At 33.9% G+C, this 25,537-nt stretch overlaps 1 protein-coding gene across 1 annotated transcript in view; it reads left to right on the top strand.

Annotated features, from left to right (window-relative positions):
• The window catches only part of LOC150107972 (eukaryotic elongation factor 2 kinase-like), a 314,298-nt gene that overhangs the window by 242,978 nt on the left and 45,783 nt on the right, over nt 1-25,537 (top strand). The window contains exons 9-10 of the mRNA XM_090415490.1: nt 10,472-10,603; nt 21,455-21,646. Coding sequence (XP_090271616.1) covers nt 10,472-10,603; nt 21,455-21,646 — 324 coding nt within the window. The remainder of the gene's footprint in view (nt 1-10,471; nt 10,604-21,454; nt 21,647-25,537) is intronic.

The raw sequence follows: 25,537 nt of genomic DNA, 5'->3' as shown, positions 1-25,537 counted from the left end.
TCCTTAAATTTAATGTAAATTAAATGTCAATGTAAAGTCTATTGATAGGTTAGAGTGTTTAGAAATGGGAGCTTGAGTCAGAACTGTAATAGAAGAGCTTAGGCAAGAGTTGGTGAAATTGATTGTCTGATGTGAATAAGAAGGAAGAAGGAAGTATTACGAAGAAAAGGTCAAAGGATAATCATATATCATTGTATTGGGACTCAATCATTAGAGGTGTGATGACTAATAAATTACACCAAACATGCTTTCCTGGTGAAACAATAAAATAAATAACAGATGCTGTGCAGAAAAGGAAAGAGCAGGCATTAGTGATAGTTGTGGACACAAATGACTTAGTTCATGAAAAATGGAATGTTCATAGAGAATTGAAGATGTTGCAACAGGTAAAGGATAATAGTGTTGTCGGAAAAGTCATTAGCATGTTTCCCAGATATGACAGTAGTGAGTTTGAGGAGCACTTAACATTATACACACCCAAAACAATGTGTGCTTTGCATTTGGAATATTAAGGCAATTAATGTGGAGTAATTAGATTCTGTATATAAGTAGCTTAGTCATGAAGATAGATACTTCATATGCAAACTTTGTTTGCTTACACTTGGATAAAGGATAGATCAAGAATATAATTTCTTGGCATCTTTAATTTAATTCACAAGATGCAGTTGTTAGTGAAGTATTGACACTACTGCCAGTTGGTGAGAATGATCATGAGGTACTTGTTTTGGAAATGGTGAAACAAGAAAACATTACTGCCAAAAAAGAGTATATTATCTGGAATTATAAGGTGGATGATAAAGGGAAGCTCTGTAGTCGAATAGAATCAATACATTAGGTAGATGACCTGTGCAGAAAAGATGTTGACAGTTCATGAAATTCAACAAATTCATATGTTGCTATGCAAAGTATAACTGCATACCAAGGGTTAAGCGAGTAAATAGAGGAGGAGTGTGAAATGAATGAACAATGAAATCAAGAAAGCTGAATTTGAAAAGAAAATGCTAGGGAAGAGGTACAAGACAGTTGGCGGCAATCAGATCCATGAAGAGTATAAAGTGCAGCTTATGAAGGTGATGAGCATAGCAAAGAAAGAAAAAGTGCACTATGAGAGGAGATTGCCTGTTCAGGGACTTCATGGGACAGTTATAATGCTCCTTCCATTATAATGCAAGCAAGAGAAAGAATAATTATGGCAGGTTGACACTGGTGGATAGTCTTGGCAGCTGAGTGACTATTGCAAAGGATATAGTAGAATTATTGAATGAGCACTTTATGCTGAAGTGCACTTTAGCACTATACCATACGTGTTTAAATGATGCCGTGCAATATACAGAAAAGAGACAAGTATTAGGAGAATTGGAAGTGAAAGAATTAGAAATGTATGAGGTGTATATTGGGTTAGATGTTAGTAAGGCTATGGGAAAGGGTGACATATTGCCACGTATTCTTAAAGAATGTGCACAACATTTAGGTATGACCGTGGTCTATAATTGAAAACTTCTGTCATAGAACTATGACTGTGGAGTAGTACTATTTTGCTTTATGTCCACTCTTTAGAAACCTTACCCACTGCAAGACTTTCATTGCAGTGGGTAAGGTTCCTAAGGAGTGGACATAAAGCAAAATAGTACTACTCCACAGTCATAGTTCTAGGACAGAAGTTTTCAATTATAGACCAATCTCTATAACTGCAGTTGTAGTCAGATTCATTAGGAACAGAATAAAAGATTGGGCTGATGGGCATAGCATTCTTTATGATGGTCAGCATGGATTTGTAATAGGTTAGGTCATGTTTTAGCAATTTACTTGCATTTTATGACAAGTTGATGAGTGTGTGTTAGATAAGGGAGGATCATATACAGTGATATTCTTGGAATTTGCAAAAGCGTTTGATAGATTTCCACATGATAAGTTGGTGTATATAATATAGGCCATGTGGCCTGTTCCGGTCTCATGCCATCTCTTTCTTGGTCTTCCAATTCTTCTTTTTTCCACTTATTTTGTATCTGTATAATATTTTTGGTAGTCTGCTGTTGTCCATTCGATTTAAATGTTCTAGTAGTAATTAATTGGTTTGATTTTTAGGGATTGTAAGATTTCTTTATTTGTTTTGTGGTCCCACTTGGTATATCCAGCTGTTTTTCTGAGGAACTTCATTTCTGCTGTTTGAATTCGTTTTTCATCTTTCCTTTTCATGGTCCATGTTTCGCTTCCGTATAGTAGAGTTGGTTTTGACAAGACATTATATAGTCTGATTCTAGTGTGTTTTTGTACCAGGGATGGTTTAAATATACTGTTTATTATGCCATTTACTTTGACAAAGTTTGATATTTTAGTGTCTATGTCTTTTTCTTCTTCGTATGATAGATCACATCCCAAGTATCTGAAAGTGTTTACTTGTTCTAGTATTTTATTATCTATCACTACTTTACTTCTTATTGGGTTTTCTCCTTTGAATGCCATTATTTTTGTTTTTTCTTTGGATATTGTCATATTATATTGCTTTGAGATATCATTTAATGATTTTAATGATCTTTGTAAGTCATCTTCTGATGTAGCTAATACTATTTGATCATCTGCAAATAGTAGTGTATCTATCTTCAATTGCGGGGTCATTTGTATACCAAATGGGTTATGCTGTTTCCAGATTGTTAATATTTCATTTATATATATATTGAAAAGCAGAGGTGAGAGGGCACATCCTTGTCATACTCCTCTTGATATATCTTTCCATTTTGAGGTGTGTTCTAATTTAACTGCTATTTTATTTCCTGTATATATTTCTCGAATAGATTGTAAAAGTTGGTTTGGTATGTTTAAATTGGTTAATATTTTAAACAATTTTTGTCGACTAATTTTGTCAAAAGCTTTTTCATAATCAATAAACACCACATGTGTTTCTTTTTGAAATTCTCTTCTCTTTTCTATTAATAATTTTAAAGTAAAAATTGGATCTATGCAGGATCGGCCTTTTTGGAAGCCATTTTGTTCTTCTAGTAATTTGTTTTCTACAATGCTGCTTAGTTTCTCTTTTAATATTCCCGCATATATTTTATATCCTGTATTCAGCAGGCTAATTCCCCTATAATTATTGCAATTGTCTTTATTTCCTTTTTTATAGATTGGGATGACCAGTGCTTTTTTTCCAAGAGTTAGGGGTTTTTCTGGACATCCAAACTATATTAAAAAATTTCAAAAGTCTTTCATTAAATTTTTCACCTGCATTTTTGTATAGTTCTATATTTATATTGTCTTCTCCTGGCGTTTTCCTATTTTTCATCTTCTTTATTATATTTTTCAGTTCTAACATTGTGATATTTTCTATTAGGTCATTCTTTGTCTTATAAAATTTTAATTCATTGTTCTCATCTGTCCAGAGATTTTGGAAATAGGTCACCCATTTTTCTAAATCTATTGTTTGTATTTTTATCTTTTCTTTTATTTCTTTATTCATGTATTTTATTACTTTATAGGTTTTGGGTTGTGGCTTAAATAAATCCTTTTCTAGTTCTGTTACGAAATTGTTCCATCTTTCTCTATGTTTTTTCCTTACTTCTCGTTTTGCAATTGCACTATTTCTTTTATACTCTATTTCTGCTTCTATTGTTTTGGAATTTAGCCATTTCTGGTAACTGTCCTTTTTGGTTTTTATTATATTTTCTATTTCTTTGTTCCAGTCTCGTAGTCCTCTTTTTCTAATCCATTTGTGCTTTATTCCTAAGGTTTCTGTTGCTGCTTTTGTGAGAATTTGTTTCAAATTTTCCCATTCATCTTCTATGTCCCTTGATTCATGTGTGGTTTCTGTTTTTAAGTTTGTGCATTTTTGATATTGTAGTCTAACTTGAGGATCCTGTAATGAAGAAATTTTGTAGCTTGGCTGGTAAGAATTTTCAATTCTATGTGTTTTTAGCCACTTTGGTTTAAAACGAATTTTTGCTGATACCATATAATGATCAGAGTTTAATTCAAAGCCTCGATATGCTCTTACGTCTAAATTTAACTCCGCTAATTTAAAATTTGTGATAACGTAGTCAATTACTGATTTGTATCCTCTGGCTGACCAAGTATATTTATGTATTTCCTTGTGTTTAAACATTGAATTCATTATTCTCATATTATTATGAATGACAAAATCGCGCAATCTGCGACCATTTTGATTACATGCATCTTCGCCAAATTTACCTATGTTTGTTTTGTATTTTTTGTTTCCTATTCTGGCATTTAAATCTCCTGCTAGCAGTAAATAGTCAGTTTTGTTTGTTTTATCTATGGCATTCTGTAATTCTTTATAAAATATATTACTATCTTCTTCTTTTCCCTCTTCTGGTGCATATGCACCAATTATTATTATGTGGCCTCTTAATGTCTTGAGTCTAATTTCTATTAGTCTTTCATTCAAATAGTTGTAATATACAATATTGTTCTTTAGGGATTTATGTACCATAATCATTATACCTGCTTTTGCTCTTTCTTCTTTTTTTACCCCACTGTAGATTTGTATATAGTTGTTTGTTTCTTTTGTACCTTTTTGTTTTTTCTTTGTTTCTGTTACTATACATATCTTTAGGTTAACTTGGTTTAGTTGTTTATCAAGTTCTTCTTCTTTGTGTGCAATGCTTCTCACATTCCATGTTGCAATCTTCATTATGTGTTTCTTTTTCCAATTTCGTTTACCGTTTCCTGGGTTGTGGTCTTTTCCCTGACAGTCCGTCCAGCTTTTCTTTGCATGAAACTTGAAAGTATTTTGAATTTCCCCAGGGCAGGTTACTAACCTGTCGCTGGGTAAGTCCAGTGGTAGGGCTGCTACCTAACTCCTCTGTACAGGCAGATCTAACAGCATTTACTCTGTTAGGGTGTTAAGGTTATACCGCCCATACTCGGTCGCCAGTGCCTCGTTTGTACTTTTAGAACAGGATGGACCACGGGAAGGTGAGGTTGACATTTGAGTGGGAGAGGCTATGTATTGCGCTTCACCACCCCTTCCACCCACATGGTGATTGGTATATTGGTAAATGGTATATTCCATGTTAGGAAGAAGAAGTTGGTGTAAAAACTGCAGAAGATGGGAACAGATAGTACATTGGTTAGATGAATTGGTGATTGATTCACCTAAACAATACCAGGAGTTGTGTGTGATGGGCAGTGTCTCAAAAAAAGGAGTGTAACTAACCAGTAGCATGCCCCAGATTCTGTTCTAGGGGCCCCTGTTGTTTAATTTGTTTGTAAATGGTATATCATGTGGACTGACTGGAGACTTTCAGTTGTTTGCTGATGATGCAAAGTTGGGGAGAATTAATTATAAGTAGCACTACTGACATTAATTTCCTTCAGGAAGATCTGAATAGATTTTTGACTTGGAAGGAGTGGGGGTTGTAGTTTTAATATTAATAAGTGCAAGGAGTTGCGTTTTGGAATGCAGAAATATAAGGCTGTGTACTGTATTGATGGTGCTGTATTGCAGGTAGTGGATGAGATTCGAGATTTGGGAGTGATGATTGACAGCATACTGAAGTTTAGAGGCATGTTACAGATAACCCTCGTATAATGTGGTACTTATACAAAACGGTTTCGATATAAGACGGTCTACAAACTGTGATAACCCTTTATCTTTTCATATATTTTTCAGCATGCTACTTAAAAATCAAATTTTATCTTCATTAAATTTGCATCTGCCCGTATTGCGCATGTAGTTATAAGTAGCGAATTTATATTAGGGGAAATACCCTGGTGTGTAGCACACATGTGTATCAATTGTTTACCGTATAAAGTATTTATTGTTGAAAATTGTCTTCGTTTTCTGCCAGGGAAGCGCATTAAAAATCATAAGCGTGTTAATCTCAAGCTGAGCACTTTATTTTTTGATGAGTTACATACAATATTTAATGCTTTTTTTTTTATGTAAAAAAAAATTATTTTTATAGTAATCGCCACTTAGAACGCTTTTGCGATATACGCATTTGTTAATAGGGGTATAAACCCACCCATTGTAAACTGTCAAGGTAACAATTGAACAAGACTGAGAATACATTCGATTTCGATTAGCACACCTTCGTGAACTTTTTCATAAATGCTCCAATCTCTTCAATAGTGAATTAATTGATGGGGAAATAGATTTAAATGAGGAGGAACTGTACAATTAATAGATGACTCAAACTAAATAGCGGGAAAAGTTCTGCCGATGATTCTGATTGCAATGAATTCGTTAAAGAATTCAGTTTAAAGAAATTAGCAGAAGGATTGGACTTGGCAAAAAAAGTTAATTTATGGATAATGATCTCTCAGTGTAGTGCTCTGGAAAATTCACGAGACAATTCGATATTTGTTTAGCTCCGTATTATGAGCTTAATAAAAAATTGCAGCATAGTGGTAAGTAAGATCCTATTACTGACTTCTTGATAACTAAACCAGCCGAAGTATGCAATGAGAATTATACTAATGATGTCCAAGAGATTTCAAGTGATGACAACGTCCGGCCACTCCTAACTAAAGGAGATCTACGAAATGTTAGTTTTGAAGAGAGTGATGACGATTAAAATATACACTATTTTATTTTGCCTAAAACATTTATGTATTATATGCAATGAAGTTTATGTACGATTTGTATTTTTATAAGTTTACACTATGTTTTCTTAACTACATGAATTACCTGAATTAAATAAAAATATATTTTTGTTGGATATGTCATTGTTTATATAATCTTTAAAAAAAACGATTTCGGAACCTAACCCTGCTTTTTCTATGTGATCTGAGTCTCGCATAATGTGCCATTTTTGTGGAACCTAACATCCACATCATACGAGGGTTATAATATACCTTTCGTGTTTTGCGAAAACTACGCATTGTAGTGTTAAAGATACCAAGCTGTTTTAAACCTGGTTTTACTCCATTCCCCAAGTAAGCAAACAGACAAATAAGTCAAGTTTGCACTACCTGCAGGGTCAGTTAGACTTGCATTATGTGCAGGCACAAACTTGACTTATTTGTCTGTTTGCTTACTTGGGGAATGGTGTAAAACCAGGTTTAAAATAGCTTGGTATCTTTAACATTTATTATACCCAAGGTAAAATACTTTCTACATTTATATCTCCTCCTGAGATTTTTATTTAACAAGGTTAAAACACCTTATGGTAACTTGTTCTGGTAAAATACTTATAAGCTCTGTATTACTAAAATCTTGGTATTTCTAGCCTGGCTCCCACTGATGAGACCTCAATAAAGGTCGAAACTTGTCTGGGTAGTGGCCCCTTGCCTTTAATTTAATACAAAGCATCATACATCTCCTCCAGGAGATGTGCTTTGCATTATGGGTAAATATTAAGATTAGTGATCAGAGCTTATTCTACTTTTACCATGAGTTATCTTGGTCTTGCACTACCTGTAGGGTCAGTTAGACTTGCATTATATGCAGGTGCAAACTTGACTTATTTGTCTGTTTGCTTACTTGGGAAATGGAGTAAAACCAGGTTTAAAATAGCTTGGTATCTTTAACATTTATTATACCCAAGGTAAAATACTTTCTACATATATACGCATTGTAGTGTCACTATGATAAGAAATACTCTAACATGTAGGGAGGAGGAGGTGGTTGTGCCACTATATAAAGCACTGATCAGATCGTGCTCAGATTTGGTCACCTGGTTTTCAGTGTAATGTGGAAACACTGGAGAATGGTGACTAAGACAATAAGACAATATCAGGACTCTAGAATGCTGACTATGGAGAGAGAGAGAGAGAGAGAGAGAGAGAGGTTGAAGAAATGTGATGTGGATAGGAGGAAAAACGGGGATATGATATAGAAGTTTAAGTTAGTGAGGGGATTTTATCGGATTAATCGAGAGGAGATTATAAAAAGATTAGATGGTGCTAGGGAAATAACCAGGCGCCATACTTGAAAGTTATGTAAGAGTATAGTGAAGAAGGATGTGAAGAGTAGATTTTTATGTGAAGAATTGTCAGTGAATGGGACACATTACCAGAACATGTTGTTAATGATTTTAAGATTCAGTATGATAAATATGTTGTCAGTTGAATGAGCCTCTCATAATGAGTCTTCTGACTTAATGTAGGATGTAATAATAACAATATTTTATCTGAGTTTTAAGAGAATGCATTTGGTTGATGTGACATCTGGATTACACGGTGCATCACTGGAAGTTGAGGATGGCATACTGGATCAGAAGCCCTGGCCAGTTCTCTGCATTTCTTATAGGTAATGTAGAGATGTTATCCCTGTTATCTAGCTTTAATCCTTGAGCAAACCCAGTATGAAACCTTTGTTGATATCTGTTAATTAACCTTTGTCAAGTTGCAACTGAAATTTTATGTTGTGAATTAACATATTAAAACATCCAATATATTAAGAAATAAAAATTGCCAGCCTGGTTGACTGAGTGGTTAGCGTATCATCTCTCCAGCCTAAAGGCTGCATGTTCGAATCCCACCATGGGCATGGATGTTTGTGATTGTCTGTGAAAATACTAGTAGTAGTGTTGGGCAGCAGATAGCATGTGGTTTGTTGTAGTTGGTGGATTGAGTGGTGGAGATCGAGAGCTGTAGAGCAGGTGCTTTCCCTCAATGAATCTTGGGACTCCCTGGAGGTGTCATGTAATAATAATAATAATAATTCCTTTAATTTTTCTGATCTCTTTTTATGTTATTTTGTGTATATTGCTTAAATTCATTTAGATAACCAAATCTGTGTTTATTCTATATTGGTAATGCCTCTATGATATCTTATACAGTGGTATCTCACTAATCCGAACTAATAAAAACCGTGCTCTTTCGGATTAGTGAAAAGTTCGGATTAGCAAATTTCCCCCCGAGAGACCAAAATAACTAGCGTATAAGACAAAAATAATCAGATTCTAATGGTACATCAATTTAATTCTGTAAATAAATGGAGTAACTAATACAAAAAAGCTACTGTACTGTAATGTAAAACTTAAAAAATAATACAGTACACAAGTTTATTTTAGTAAAAAATTTAGTTTGTATGTACCTGTATTGTTGAGGATTCTGATTTAATAAAATTGCATAGGTCAGTACTTAACTTAATTTGCTTAAAAATATCACTTTCTTGTACACAATACAAAAAAAAAGTTTCACAAGATAACACACACAAAAAGTGTTTTTATTAGCAATAAAATATTGTGAAATGGCATATCCTTCTGCTTAGCCTATTCTATGCACACATTAAAACTGTCAACTGCCTCTTCATGTTTTATTTATTTATTTTTTTCTTCGAGTTCTTTATCTTCATCATCATCTTCTAATTCATTCTGTAGTGTCATATTTATAATTTCAGCATCTGATTTAATTTCAAATTCACTTTCGGTTCTACCTGTAATCCATTCAATAGCATCTATTTGTGAAATTTCAACATCTGGATTTATATTTTTAACCAAATTATGCACGTTTTGAATTTCCTCTTTTTTTTTGTATCACTGTAGTTATCTTGGTAAATTCTAGAAGGCCACAGTTTTTAACGATGACAGTGATTCACGCCGACAATACAGTACGTACTGTACAGTATAAAAAAGCAAATGTGAACACAATAAATCAAAATAGGCCTCCAGTATAACTGTACAATCGACAATATGAAAAAAATACTGTACTGTAATAATAATAAAATAAATAATAATAGTTAAAATAATTATTAAATAAAATAATAGTACACAAAATAATAATACATAAAACTTTCTTCTTTTTTTTTTCAAACTGCACTTCAGATTACTAGGGGGTTCGGACTAAAGAGGTTCAGATTAGCGAGATACCACTGTATGTTATGTGTATATTGCTTACTTTCATTTAGATAACAAAATCTGTGTTTATGCTATATTGCTAATGCCTCTATGATGTAGATACAACTTTTGTGATTCCCATTCAGAAAGGGTTGTGAACCTGTAGTGCATTGGTTCTGGGGATTAGGTAATTCAGAACTCCTCGAGAGACCAAACACAGAACTTTTTCAAGCCAGTTCAGGCTTAAGTAGTATGGTTTCGCACCAGGCCCTGAAATTCATCTTTCACCCAAAAACAATCATAAATGTCCATGCCTATAGGTGATTCAATTATACATGTTTATATGTAACTGTTTATTTGAATCACCTATAGGCATTTATGATTGTTTTGGGTGAAAGATGCACAGTATATCTTAACATTCTGTGTTTTCAAAACATTTTGGTGATACAGCTTGTTTCTTTAATTTTGTTAGAATTTCATTGGATTGGTTATGCCATTTCAAAATTGTTTTATTTTTATAAAACAAAAAACTTGCTTTGCATTATTTTAAATATAACCTCAACTATTGCTTCTTCTGACTATGAACTGCTATTGCTCTGCATATGTGCACATGCATGTGTGTGTATATGTGTATCCACACACACACACACACACACATGCAATATATATCAGAGCATGTATTATAATTGCACTGTATAGTGAGAATATGAAGATTCTGTTTTCTTATTTAGGAAGTTGATCAAGCAGCATTTCAAGAGCTTTTATCACGAAAATCCCGCCCCTCCTGTGTATATCATGAAGTTCATATTCGTAAAGAAAAAGCCAATGATGGAGATTTGAGAGAAGGCTCTATATTAGGTCAGGTAAGTTTTTAAATTTAAAAAGCTGTTTTTATCTTGAACACTGTTTTGCATAATATAATATTGATTGGTTCCTTATTAAGAAAACGTTTAGCTGATTGAAGATCACTATTTTCAACAGAAAAAATAAAAATGCTGAAATCTCTTGCATTATGACCACTCTTGTAAACTGTGTAGTTTTTTCAGGAAACCATTCTGATCCTTAGAGTCGGCTGCTGCAAGACTAGAAGTTAAAGAAAAGTAAACTACATCTTACTTTTCTTTAACTTCTGGAAATTTTACATAATCACTATGTTCAAAGTAAATATTAATGTAAAATTATTCCATGACATTTCATATTTAAATTTGAACCATTTCAAGATAGATTTAGACTTAAATTTCACTGTTTATAGGTGTTTAGAAGAAATTATATATGAATTTATAGATGATTTACCAATACAGGTTTTAATGAAAGTGGTATGCAAATATTGTATCTACAAAAGTACCTACAAGAGAAACTGAACATGTTTGTGATTGTGGAGGAGGGGTGAATCAGTGAATGAATGGTTATTAAGCAGACATCACTGAGTTAAGAATTCTTAGGAAGCTCTTAGGGACACCAGCGAAATGTGAGAACAGATGTTATAGTTGAAAGGATTTGCAATTTGTATAGGATGAGCATTGTCCCAAGATAAAGTAGAAATCAGAAATCTTAAAACAAAAATCTTAACCGCTTGGAACATTAGGAGTGATACATGTGAATGTGTTTATATCAAGAAAGATTGGTACAATGTTTTATTGGCTGAAAGACTTTTTACCCACACCAGTGTGGGTAAAAAGTCTTTCTTTCTTTCTTGCTTGAAATAAGAGATCGAGTTTTGCTAGTATTAAAATCAATAAGGTTATCAGACCTCTGCAAAGGTCTAACAAGAATGAACAGTGCTGTATGTATGACCTATAACTAAACATTCACTTGGATTGGATTTGTAGTCATTTCAGATGGGCTGTTGATATGAGAGGAATAGATGAAAGAATGGAGTCATAGTATTCCATTGTTCATTGCAAACTTTAAAAATAAAGATTCACTATCTCACACACACACACAACATAGCATGCAATCAGAAAGAGAAAAGCAGCAAGCCATTTGCTAAAGACTTGAACACCTCTAGGTGAATTTCACCCACAAAAGGCTGTAAACATATAATAGTATTGTGAATGGACTAAGAACTAGATAATCTGGAAAACCATCTTCTAGACACCAAACTTGGAACTTTTTTCAAGGCACTTCAAGCCAACCAGATTACAAGATGACTAATGAAAATTTTTTTAAGTGCTACCTTAAAAATCCTTTATAACAAATTTGAATGCCTTATTTAATGAAAATGTATGACTGTTCATTGATGAAAAAAACAAGTTTAATAGTCATTAGTAATATACACTTGCTTCTTAAACTAAGGACCAGTGGCTTCTTCAAGTAATAAATTAAGATGGGATTCCAAAGTAAAAACAAATCTAGGATAAACTGTTGTTTATCCAATAATATATGACATCTGTCTTCTAGGACAGATGACTGAATATCAAAAAAGTTGATCTGAAGTATGTTGCGAGGTCTGATTATTGACTTTTTGACATCATTTGAGTCCCCTAGTTTCTGTTGAGGAACCATCTGAGTGAGTGATGACAGTGAATTCTTTGATTTGACAAGAAAGGAGTGGATCCTCTAGATTAGGGATGCACAGACTGCAGCCCTCGTGGATTTGCTGGCAACCCACCTCACCGTGTATTATTTTAACTTTAACAAGTTACGTGATAGGTAATTTTTAAAAATGGCACATGCGCAAAGCAAAGTAGCTGTGATGTCACGATTGCCTGTCTACTTATGATAATCGGTTAGTAATAATGTTAACAAATTTTATAATTCATCTATTTGTCATATGATTATTTTGTTTTCATAGGTGCGGTTGCTCCAATTAATTATCCCCCCTAGGAAACGGTAAAAAATAAATTCTACAATGGATAAAGCAGGGCCAAGTAGGAAACGCAAACTACAAGATGAAAAACGGCAGTTTCAGGATAGCTGGACTGAAAAATATGATTTTGTGCAGTCGTTTAATAATATCGTGTGCTTGATTTGCAAAAGTGCTGTAGCCATACCAAAAGAATATAAAGGCGACGCTATGAAAGTCTGCATCCGACATTTTCAAATCTACCTGAAGACCTATGTAAACAAAAGATTTCATTTTTGAAATGAGAATTGACAGGTCAGCAAGTGATGTTTACAAAACCTATTAAAGATTCGGAAATCCAACAGAAATAAGTTGTGAAATCTCTCGCCTTATAGCAAATGGTGCCGACCATTTACAGACAGAGATTTTGCCTTGAGATAGCTGCTAAAAAAATTGTCTTGAATCAGCCAAAAATGTTGAGAAAATTCAATTAAACAGGATGACTGTGCAAAGAAAAATTACTGCAATGTCGGAAAATGTAAAGGACCAATTAACATCTTATTCAAAGAAATTTGCCTATTTTTCATTAGCTATTGATGAATCAAATTACTTCCCACAGCCCAGTTGTTAATATTTGCACGTGGAATAACGCAAGAGTTTGAGGTAAGTGAGGAGTTGATTGGAATGAGTTCATTTTCAGATCAAATGAAAGGTAATGACATGTTCACTGGGCTTTTGGAACAGTGTTCCAAAATTGATTTAGATATGACAAAATTATCAGGTATCATGACTGACGGAGCTCCTTCCATGATAGGAGCTAATTCTGGATTGGTAACATTATTGAAACAGCATTTGGGACGGCACAATGATGAATTGATACAATTCCACTGTATAATCCACCAGGAGAGCTTGTGCCATAAGAAACTTGGATTTGAACATGTCTTCAAAGTTGTGGTTTCAATGATTAATTTTATAAAATTCTGTGGCCTTAATCACCAACAATTTAAAAAGTTTCTTGAAGACATTGAAAGTGAATATGGTGACTTAATTTTTTACATGGAAGTGAGGTGGCTAAGTCATGGACAAACATTGGAGTGGTTCCTAAATTTAATTGATGAAATTGAAATCTTCATGACTGAAAAAAACAAAAACGTCCCTGACATAAAAATCCGGATTGGTTATGTGACTTAGCCTTTCTGGTTGACATTACTAATAATTTAAATACGTTAAATACGTGACTTCAGGGCAGAGATCAATTGGTTACTCAACTTTACGGCCACATTTTGTCTTTTCAGTGCAAGTTAAATCTATTTCAAATCCAACTGAAGTCAGGGAATTACATCCATTTTCCTAATTATAAGAACGGTTCTGAAAAGTTCAATGTCAACTTCAAAACTGTGTATGTTGAAAAGATTGATAACTTGATATCAGCCTTCAAGGATCAGTTTTCCGATTTTAAAAAGTGACACCATTGCTAGATTTATTTAGCAATCCTTTTGCCATTTTGCCCAAAAATGCACCAAATCAGCACAGCTTGAACTCATCGACATTCAAAACGATGAGAGCCTGCGAAATACATTTAACGAAGGCAATTTATTAAACTTCTATCATTGTGTCGATAAAAACAATCATAAATAGTTGCTAGATAATGCATTAAAATGTGCAAACCTCTTTGGCTCAACATATATTTGTGAACAAACTTTTTCAGTCATGAATATTAACAAATCGAAAAATAGGAACCGCTTGACTGATGAAAATTTAGAATCAGTTTTGCGGTTGGCTACTACAAAACTCGAACCAAATATCAAAACAATTATCAAATCAATGCAATGTCATGCATCAAATTAAATTCACTTTTTATTATCTTTTTTGTAACAATTATGATAGGTATAAATAAAATAAACAATATATGGTAGATAACTTTCAAGTTTTTTTTTTGGTGGCCCTCCCATAAGTAACAGTGGAACTATGCGGCCCTCGGCCTTAACAAGTTTGTGCATCACTGCTTTAGATGGATATAGTGGCTGTATCCCAATCAGTGGCATAATTTGTGTAGAAGGTGTGTAAAACCAGATTTTTCTTCTTTTAAATGAGCTACGTCACTGAGATGTTCCTTCTTTCTTATTTACTTCTATTTATCTGATCTATGCAAGGTAGACCACAAGAACTGTGTAAACATCTTGATGTCAGTAGAAGGATTAGTGTCTTTCAGAGTGTCAGCAGCATATTTCCACCAGATAGCAATTTTTTGGGTGGACTTGAGAAAGAAACTTTTTTTATCAAAATTTTCCAGAGTTTTTATGCAAAAACAATTATTCTTACAGTTTTATAAAAATTTGAAGTGAGAGCAGATAAACTATAATTTGAGTGTAAAATATTTGTCTCTCTTCCTAAGAATAGGTTCAATGTACCATGGGAAAATACCAGTAGAATAGGAGGATGTGAAAACTTCCTGACTTCTCTTTCAAAAGGAATCTCAGCTCATCTTCCTTCATCCTCAATAATACACACATCACCAGACAGGATGAACTCTCTCTCCTTTGGCTGATATTTACCTCCACTCTCTCTTAGCACAAACACACATCAAGCTTCCTCAGCATCTAAAATAGTAGGCATTATTTTCTGCTCAAAACATTATTTTACACCCACCCAGCTAATAACCCTATACAAATCCCAAGTCTGCCCATCCTTAGAATACTTTGCACACATTTAGGATGGTGTACCTAAAACCTTCTTAAAATTCTTGATACCATCCAGAGGAGAGCAATTCAGCTCATAGATGATCCTTCCTTTACAGGCTCATTCAACCTTATCTCATAGATGCAATGTTTCAGCTCTGTGTCTCTTCTACAGATATCTGATGGTCAGTTCTCCACTGAATTGGCAAACATCATTCCTCCACTTTCTTTTAGGCCTGTTAAAACAAGGCAACTAATGTCTAAAATCCCTTTACAGTACAACTACAAAGTCATTGAATGTGCTTCTCCTCTTCCTCATTTATTCCATCTACCTCTGTCCTCTGGAACAGCCCTTCTCATGATGTGTTTTCCAACAATTTCAATCTACAGCTCTTTAAGGAGAATGTCAATAGTTTCTTCTTTCTCAACTCTCATCTGCCCCTTATACATGGCACTGTGATGTACTATAAGTTCTTGTACCTCTCATATGTGGGATAAAATATATATATAACAGGAGTCATTTTGATTTCTTAAAAAAAAAAGATTTTCTAAATCTTACACTATACCTGACATTTTCTCTTTCTTCAGTGAGGAGCCAGAGTTTCAGGAAGCAGATATCATGTTCACATATTCAGAAACTGAGCCCCTGGTTGGCTCATGGGCTTAGTTTGTGAATCAATAAGCATGATCAGTATTGAAAATTATATTTAACTTGCGAAAGTTGAAAAAAAAAAAAATTCCTACAAAATCATGTAATCTTGAATTATCTTATCATTATTAATGCTTGATTAAAGAATCATATAGTTTAAAAGTATGCTCATATATATTTAATAATTTAATGGCCCATATCCATATTAATATATGTTTACAGAAATGTTAAAATGTCATCACTTCACAAATATAAGAGAAAATTAATTTTGTTTTATATTTTATTAAATTAATTAATTCGTGGATATTATTTCTGAGAAACCTCCTATGTTACTCCTCTTTACAAACTATATTTATGGCTATTTTGCCTGTTTAGGAGTACCCATGTTTAAATGTCATTGACTTTTTACTCATGGATTCTTAGGGCATTGTAGATGTATATTTACTAATAAATATATGTAGCATAAAGGAAGAGAAATTTACACATACTTTTTTCTGGGTGTTGTGGCTTTTCTTCTTTCTGCAATGTGCAAACTGCTGTGTGTGTGTGTGTGTGTGGGAGGGGTTTTGGCAATGTGGGAGAATTAAAATATGGGAAAAAAACCAGGTTTTTGGAATAATATATATTTATATTTATATCTAAATATCAAACTACCATACACCCAAAACACATACAAAGCCTATAAATACATCTTCAAACATACTGACTACAAACTGGTATTCACCACAAACCAAAAATTGGCAAATCTCCTAAAACCCACTAAATCTCACACACAAAAAGAAATATTTGAACACCACAACGTAGTCTATAAATTTCCCTGCCAAAAAGACTGTGATATCACCTACGCAGGTTCCACCATCAGGTCTTTATGGGCAAGACTACAAGAACACTTCTGCGATTGTAACATCCCTATTCCAAAACATTTAAACACTAAAAAATGCAACATCAAAAAGAAAAATTGAATACAAAGCACAGGAAAAATGGAAATAGCTGTTCACGCCCTTGAACAAAAATATACCCCGCAGATCGACAAGGACATCATAGTAGACAGACAAGACAATGAAACAATGCTTAGAATATTGGAAACAATAGCCATAAAATGTGATGCGAACTCTATCAATGTCCACAGGCCCTACATAATCTCCGAGGTTTGGAAGCTCCACAACATAAAATTGAGGTCACAACCCCGACCGATAAGCGATAACACAAACACTTCAAAAGCAGAAGCACCTAACCAACCTGACATAGCATCCACTTCCTCCATGTGTTCAGACGATAACCAAGCATGGTCGAAACGGACCGCACCCCATCAACCCTCTTTCCCACCCCCACCCCCTCTAAAAATCAGTTGCTGTTTTCAACCCCCTTCACCCTTTCTCACACTATATAAATATAAAAAAAAACGCTCTGCCCATCCCTAATATTATAATATATATCTATATATATATATATATATATTATTCAAAAAACCCAGGTTTTTTCCATTTTCCATTTCTATTTTAATTCTCCCACATTGCCAAAATCCCTCCCACACACACACACACACACACACACAGTAGTTTGCACATCGCAGAAAGAAAAAAAGCCACAACACCCAGAAAAAGGTATGTGTAAATTTCTCTTCCTTTATGCTACATATATTTATTAGTAAATATACATCTACAATGCCCTAAGAATCCATGAGTAAAAAACCAATGATATTTAAACAGGCGCTCTCCTAAACAGAAAGGCAAAATAGCCGTAAATTTAATAATTAATTCATGTTCAAGTAATTGTTTGGAGCTTTAACTTATTCAGTTTGTGAACAGCTTAATAAATGTCAGTTTCATTCCCCTAATTCATTTTGTCTCTAAGTTTTGCATCCTGATATATCGTAATCTCTCTCTCTCTCTCTCTTCATAAGAGTAGCTACTCATGTCAGATATCAATCAAATCACTATCCTCTACACTCTTTTCTAGCATGTTAATACTTTTCCTCATATAGAGTTTCCATAATTGAATTCTGTATGCTTAACCATTGTTTTATATGGGAAATAATCCCCTAATCATATCTTTATTATTTCCTTATTACAGGACTTGAAACATTTTGTTCTGCCTCCCCATTCAAAATATTTCACTAGTCATGTGTCAGCCTTAGAGAATACCACAATCAACTAATATATCATAACTGCATAATCAATATAATATGTGGTCAATTTGCAAACTTTTTTAAAGAACGTCATTACAGTTTAAGTTGGATCTGTGATGTAGGATTTCAGCACTTTCTTTATATAAATGCTCATGTTTATATAAGGATCTGTGTAGAAGTTTGGTGTTTTTCCGTTTGATCCTATGGTTTGGGTTTTCAACTCCATGTTGTGCGAGGCCAGATTTGTGTGGTTTGATAAGACGGATATGGTCTTGATGTTCAGAGATATGTTTGTTAATAGATCTTCCTGTCTTAATAAGAGACATATTAAGACATCTTACAGGAACATGGAACTTCGTAAACACCAGGTAGCATCAAAGGTCAGAGAGTTTGTCTTTAGGAGAAGGTAACAAATTATAGATCTGGTTGATTGGTTTGTAGGTTTTTAAATATTTACTTAAAGACAAACTCTTACCTTTGATGCTACCTGGCATTTACGACATTCTATGTTCCTTCAAGAACATGGAGCATTTATATAAACACTCTATGTTCTTTATATAAACATAAGCGTGTATATAAAAAAAGTGCTGAAGTCCTACGTCAACAACCCAACTTAAACCGTAATGACATTCTTACTATCCCTAAAGTCTGGGAAATTGTCATCCTTAATTGTGTAAAATAAATTTATGTATGTTATTTTATTTTAATCTAATTGAATTTATTTTTATCAGATATATTTATTTTAATTTAATTCTGTAACACCCTACTGCACGCATAGTAGGATTCCATTGTAAGCATTCACCCTAACTGTATGTTATTCCTAGTATTGTTTGAAATAACTGTACTGATGTCCTAAGATACTTAGGACGAAATATTTACTTATTAAAAACAATTTAATTACTGTGGTTTATGTGTATATGCTTAGTTATGAATACTCCACAGGTTTTACTATATAATAAAATGATATATGATATAATAAGTGATTATTATTAATAATAAATAAGTGATATCAACAAAACAAGCATTTGCAATGTAATAAAAATGATTTATGACATTATCCATGCTATAGATTCATTTCATAAAAATTGACTTCTGTTTTTTTTTCCCTCTCTCTCATGAACTAAAAATTGTCATGCATCATGGATGAGTAGACAGGTGTGTTTTCCAAGTCTTGCCTATGTCCTTCATTTCCCACTGTTTTGGGGTTATCCCTGCTCAAGTATTATGCCACACAGATGTTTTTATATTTTAAGCTGCTGAATCTTAATTTATTATCACTGATTTAAGACCTACCCCTTCAAGAATCCTATCCATCAGATTTAATGAAATCTGATGGATATTATAAAAGAAATGAAAAGAACCTTTACATTAAGATTGCCCAAATTTATGCACTAGACCTGTCTTACGAAGAAGTAGATATACAGAATTTTTAGAACAAGATGAAATAGATCTTATAAACAAGAGCGATATCCTAATAAAGTAGTCACATGTATGTTGTAACTGTTACAGATATGCTGGTCATTTCACATATTCAGTTGTTTTTCATTGTAGTAATATATGTGAGTTAGAATAATGATTTCTTGGACAGAAATCATTCCTTATAAATGAAGAGCTTCAGCCTTCCTTTCTGAGAAATGACTGTGAATTTGTTTAAAAAAAAAAAAAAAATTGCAATTTTTTTTTTTTTTTCATCATCATCATCAAATTCCTGCCATGTACCCTCAAGGGGTGTACAGGATATGATAGTACTACATGAAAAAAATGACATCATTACTAACTTCCTATCTACAATTTCCCTCCAAATCAGTCTGTTACTTGTCAAGACTCCAACATTATCAGATCTTATATTTCTATCGTCTGAGGCACTTTGTACCATATCAATCAACCTATATCTTGGTCTTCCTCTGGGTCGTTTTCCTATCAACCTGGCATAGAACACTTGTTTTGCTAATCTTTCCTCTCCCATTCTGTTTAAGTGACCATGCCACCTAAGATTAGCTCTGCTAATGCATTCCTGGATGCTGACAATGTCAAGTTCTTTCCTAGTATCCTCGTTTTTAATATGATATTGCCATTGATGCCATCTGTTCATGCCTATAATCTTTCTCAGGACTCTCGTATCCGCCATCTCTAGTCTTTGGTCAAGTGTTTTACTTCTGATCCTAGTCTCAGATCCATAAGTTAAAACTGGTTTCAACACTGTCTTGTATACAGCTAATTTAGTGTTCCAACTAATTTCTCTCTTATTCCATATGAATTTTTTCAATTGACTTCCCACCATACCAGCTTTGCTGATTCTGTTGTCTATTTCTGTATTTAATTTACCATCTTCAGTAAAAATCGTACCTAAATAGCTGAAATGTTTCACTTGTTCCACAGGTTCTCCATTCACAAAACAGTTGACATTTTCAATGATTCTGCCTATTTTCATTGTCTTTGTGTTTTTATTGCTGACCTTCATACCATATCTATTACAACAGCTATTCAATTTAGTCAGAGAATCTTGCAGACTTGTATTTATTTAGAAGTATAACATCGTCCGCATAAAGCAAAGAGCTGACATTAACATCTCCAATTTTGATATCGTGTTTAATACCACTTTCCTTCATAATGTGATCTATATAGATAATGAATAACAGAGGGGATAATGTACATCCTTGTCTCACACCAGATTCAACATTAAACCATCTTCCTGTTGAAAGTTTATTTTTCACTTGGTTAGAGTATAATAAATTTAGTTAAATCCTTTATCCAAGTGTGAGCAAACAAAGTTTGTGCCTGAAAGTATCTTCAGGACTGGGGTAAGGTGGTACAACACCAGGGCAACTCGTTGCAAAGGTGGAGCAAGCTACCAACACTCCTGTCTCAGTATCTCCTATAATGCAAAACACATCTCCTTGCGGATATGTCTAATGTTATGCATTAAAGGAAGGGCCACTACCCAGACTTGGGCTTGGCTCCCACTGAAGAGACCTCAATAAAGGTCGAAACTAGTCTGGGTAGTGGCCCTTCCCTTAATGCATAGCATTAGACATATCCGCAAGGAGATGTGTTTTGCATTATAGGAGATACTGAGACAGGAGTGTTGGTATCTTGCTCCACCTTTGCAACGAGTTGCCCTGGTGTTGTACCACCTTACCCCAGTCCTGAAGATACTTTCAGGTGCAAACTTTGTTTGCTCACACTTGGATAAAGAATTAAACTAAATTTATTAAACCATCTTCCTGTACTTCCTTCAATTCTAACTGCTGACTTAAAACTCAAATAAAGAATAAGTATTGCTTGATATAATGCCAATTTGACACCATATAACTGTAGTGTATTGAATAGCTTCTCTCTTGGCACCTTGTCATATGCCTTTTCCAAATCGACAAAGCTTAAATACTTAAATTTTTTTTTTCTAATATTATAATTAAAGCAAATTAAAATTCTATCAATAAAATTAAATTTCATTGTATTTCTTTTCTTTTTAAGATTCACCTGGATTTCACTAAATATCATGAAATGGGTCGTTTTACTTGTGACGGATGTGATGATTATGATGAAGATGCAGCCCTCTTTCATCTTGAACATGCTGCCAACTGTGGTAACTTGGAGGCTCTGTTAAACATGGCTCGAATTTATCTGAATCTTCCACATGATATTATTTCAAATGTTTTGTTACCAGTGAGTATCATTTGTCTCTGAAAAAGATTAATTGGAAGTTTTGATTAATCAGTATCTGTTAATTAATGTTATTGATAATAATTTCTTACTTATATTTTTATAACAGTTGACAGATGAATAGAAAAATAGAATTTATTAAACTGCAATATATTTTGTCCTATGTTGCAAAGACATCATCAGCGAGAGAAGATCAGCTAAAAACATCAATCCCAACACATGGACCATGTAGCATGTATTTACTTGCTCATGTCTTGGACCCAGTTGAGTTAACAGGAGAATGCACTATTAAAGTTCAAAGGGAAAAGACAACAGATGGGTTTAGTAATTCAGATATAAAGTTACGTAACGTATTAATTATTACAAATATGTGTGTGAACAACTAGTGAAGATTGCTTTTACTTGTCCCAAAATTTTGAGACTGGCATGCAGTCAGGGCAGTTAAGATTTGGACAATGTTGCCAAGTTTCAAGAAACAGAGAATCAAACTTAAATTTATTATTATTATTATTAACATCTGACCTCCATAGAGTCAGAAACATCATGGAGGTACACACTATCACACACAATGCTCATCCAACCATGCCTTAAACTAATTCAATGTTTCTACATTCACAAGACACTCAGGCAAAGCATTCCACTCACCAACCACTCTCGATGCAAAGAATCTCCTTCTCCTCCCTCCTCTGCTCATGTAATCCTTATACAGTTTCCAGCAATGGCCTCTTATTCTACCCCCTCTCCCATTCTATAAAAAATCTCTTCCATGTCAACCTGATAACAACCCCCTGACTAGCTTATATGTCTCAATCATATCCCTCCCCCTTTCTATTTACAAGGTTTGCAATTTACTTTTTCTCAATCTGTCCTCATAATCCACATTCCAAAGACCATTAATCACCTTTGTGAATCTTCTCTGGATACCTTTCTAACATACCTTTCTCCTCAACATGAAAACCTGATGACTAAATCTGTGCACAATAATCCATATGAGGCCTGATCAAGGCTTTATACAATGGCATCATAACCTCTTTATTTCTGCACACCAGAGTCCTCCACATCATCGCCATTATCCTAAGTGAGTCTTTAAAACTTGTGCAAATGTGGCCCCTGAATTTCAGGTCCTTGTCGACCATCACTTCCAGATCTCTCATCTCCCTCTACTTTCTTTAAGTTTCCCCAGCAGGTGTATACTTTGTATTTCATTGTTTGCTAACGAATTTCAAACCTTACACTTTGCGACATTGAACTGGTAGTTTCACTTACCTGTCCAATCATGCAATCTGTTCAAGTCCTGTAAGGCCACAACATCTGCTTAACGGTGCATTGCTCTCCCATCACATTTTAGTGAGCTTTGTTATAGTTCATTTATTTAAAAAACATCCCAATTGATGACCTTCTCATATTACTACAGGACAAATCTCCAAGAAAAGAATGGTACTTCTCAAACACTCTGTCTCATCTGGGTACTTTAAGTGCAATGTTGTATATAAACAAAACTCAGGACTAGCCACGAGAATCTTATTTTCTCCTGTATTAGTAGATCTTTATATGGGAACATTTAAAAAAAAGGCCATGGAAAAATGCCATCTCAAATCTAAAATATAGAAGTGATAAGTCAATGATATTTTCTTAATATGGAGCCACAGAAACCACATTTTCTTGACTACCTCAAAAACAACTTCCTAATATATGGTTTGCTTCCATTTTTGGATTTAAATATAACTAAAGAATCTGGTCAATTAAAAAATCTCTAACAACAGTTATCAACATGCCTCTTTTCATAATTATGGACCACAAAAAATGGGCATAATTTCAGCATATTTTTCGATGCATTGTTTGATAGATTTCCCAGTCTGTCCACAGTATAGTTTCCTTGCACCACAGTTGATAAACTCCTGGATATTTCAGGGAGACTGTGTCTGGGTTTAGTGGATTGAATTAGTGATCTTGTCCTGATAAAAGGATTAATAGTGTTCTAATTTTAATTCTTTAAGGATTTTAGTCAGTTTCCCAGAAACAGGGCTAATCTGTACATTATTACAGGCTAATGATAAAGATAATTTACTAATTATCTTTATCATTAGCCTCTATAACTTTGCCTTCATACTGCTCACCATTCCCACAGATTTACCTACATTTATTTTCAGTCCTTCTCTATGTTAAATTTTCTTTCCACTAAATAAATATTTGTTGATCTCGTGTTGATTTTGAAATGATAATTAAATTCTTTCATACAGTTTATCCCAGTGCATCTCTGTTTTGTTATTTTCTTTCAGCATCTCTACAATTGTAGTAAAACAAAAAGTTCAAATTTTTGCCATAATCAAGTGTGCTCTGCATCCTGGCATGCTCTTGTTTGTATGTTTGGCTGACCATAGTTAGAAATCATTCAGATAAATTAATGCTAGGATTTACATTCAGTTGAGATGCCTTGTCAGAGTGAGACACCAAGTTTTGTGAAAAGAATCTGAAATCTTACACAAGTACTGTGACAAAACAGAAAGAAAAATCTAGGAATCTTTGGAAATGTTATTAGATCTATGCACTTGAATGTAAATCCTAGCATTAATTTATCTGAATGTTTCTTAGCTATGGCCAGCCAAATACACAAACAAGAGCATGCCAGCCTGCACAACAACAAACAAATGACACATCCTTTCTTTCATGCTTACACGGTGATCAGAATACATTATGGAAAATTATGGAGACGACTACTGTGTTAGAGCAAAACTTTAGTTTAATATAAATCAAAATTAACACTCAACGTTTCGACCTTCATATCAAGGTCATCATCTGGAGCATACACATATATACAGAGAAACAAGTTGCACTACAATCTACATGGTTTGCTAAAGTTACTGAACAACCAGTACAACAATTATTTGCTTGACCTCTGGTGAAAAAAAAAATAAATAAAATAAAAACCTTTACTACATCAAAGATAGAGTCCTATTATTATTAGTAGTATCTATTAGGTTACAAAATTAAATTGGGCTGGAGAGCAACATGTTTTATATATATATGTAAAAACTGTGATTATACGTATAAATTTTAACCAATTGGTATGGAATAGTTTCTAATAAAAGCTGAAAATTGCTCAAGTCCTAAAAGTGTGCTAGATATTCTGTTAGTTGGATTATAGTTTACAATATAATCCAACTAACAGAATGAAAAAAAAAACTGAGAAATTACTTAAGTTCATCACTTCTTGGCTGTCAGACACTGTTAAAAAACTTATACCCAATTATGCCCGTTCTCCCAGAATATATGGTGTTCCTAAAGTACACAAAAAAATGTTCTGCTTCAGCCGATAGTTGAAGGAATAGACCTCCCTAATTATCACCTAGCCAAGAAATTAGTCAACACTCAAGGAGTTGGTAGGTCATTCCCCCTCCTATATAAAGAACACACGACACTTTATAAACAAAATTTAAAACATAACACTCGACAAAGATGATTTATTAGTCTGTTTTGACGTTTCTGCCCTTTTCACAAATGTCCCAACCAGTGACACAATTCTTCTCCTACAGAACAAATTTCTGCCTGACATTATGGCCCTCTTTGTCCACGTACTATGTTCTGATTATTTTATGTGGCAAAATAAATTTTACCTACAAAAAGAAGGTACAGCCATGGGCTCACCACTATCCTCCCTTCTCCCCCCCCCCCCCAATTGCTAACTTTTATATGGAAGCTTTTGAGCAAAGTGCTCTTGATTCTTTTACTCTAAAACCTAGTGTGGCTTAGATATGTTGACAATGTTTTCGTTATCTGGCCACACAGTCAACAAACTTTAAACACATTCCTCAGCCACCTGAACAAACAACATGAACGCATACAATTTACTATTGAAATTGAAAATCAGAACTTGCTCCCATTCCTGAATACACT

The sequence above is a fragment of the Typopeltis vanoorti genome, chromosome 3, assembly GCF_054136105.1.
Source record: "Typopeltis vanoorti isolate ZY-2024b chromosome 3, IOZ_Tvanoo_1.0, whole genome shotgun sequence".
Lineage (NCBI taxonomy): Eukaryota > Metazoa > Arthropoda > Arachnida > Uropygi > Thelyphonidae > Typopeltis > Typopeltis vanoorti.
The sequence above is the reverse complement of the archived record's forward strand: the minus strand, read 5'-3'. Positions and strand labels throughout refer to the sequence as shown.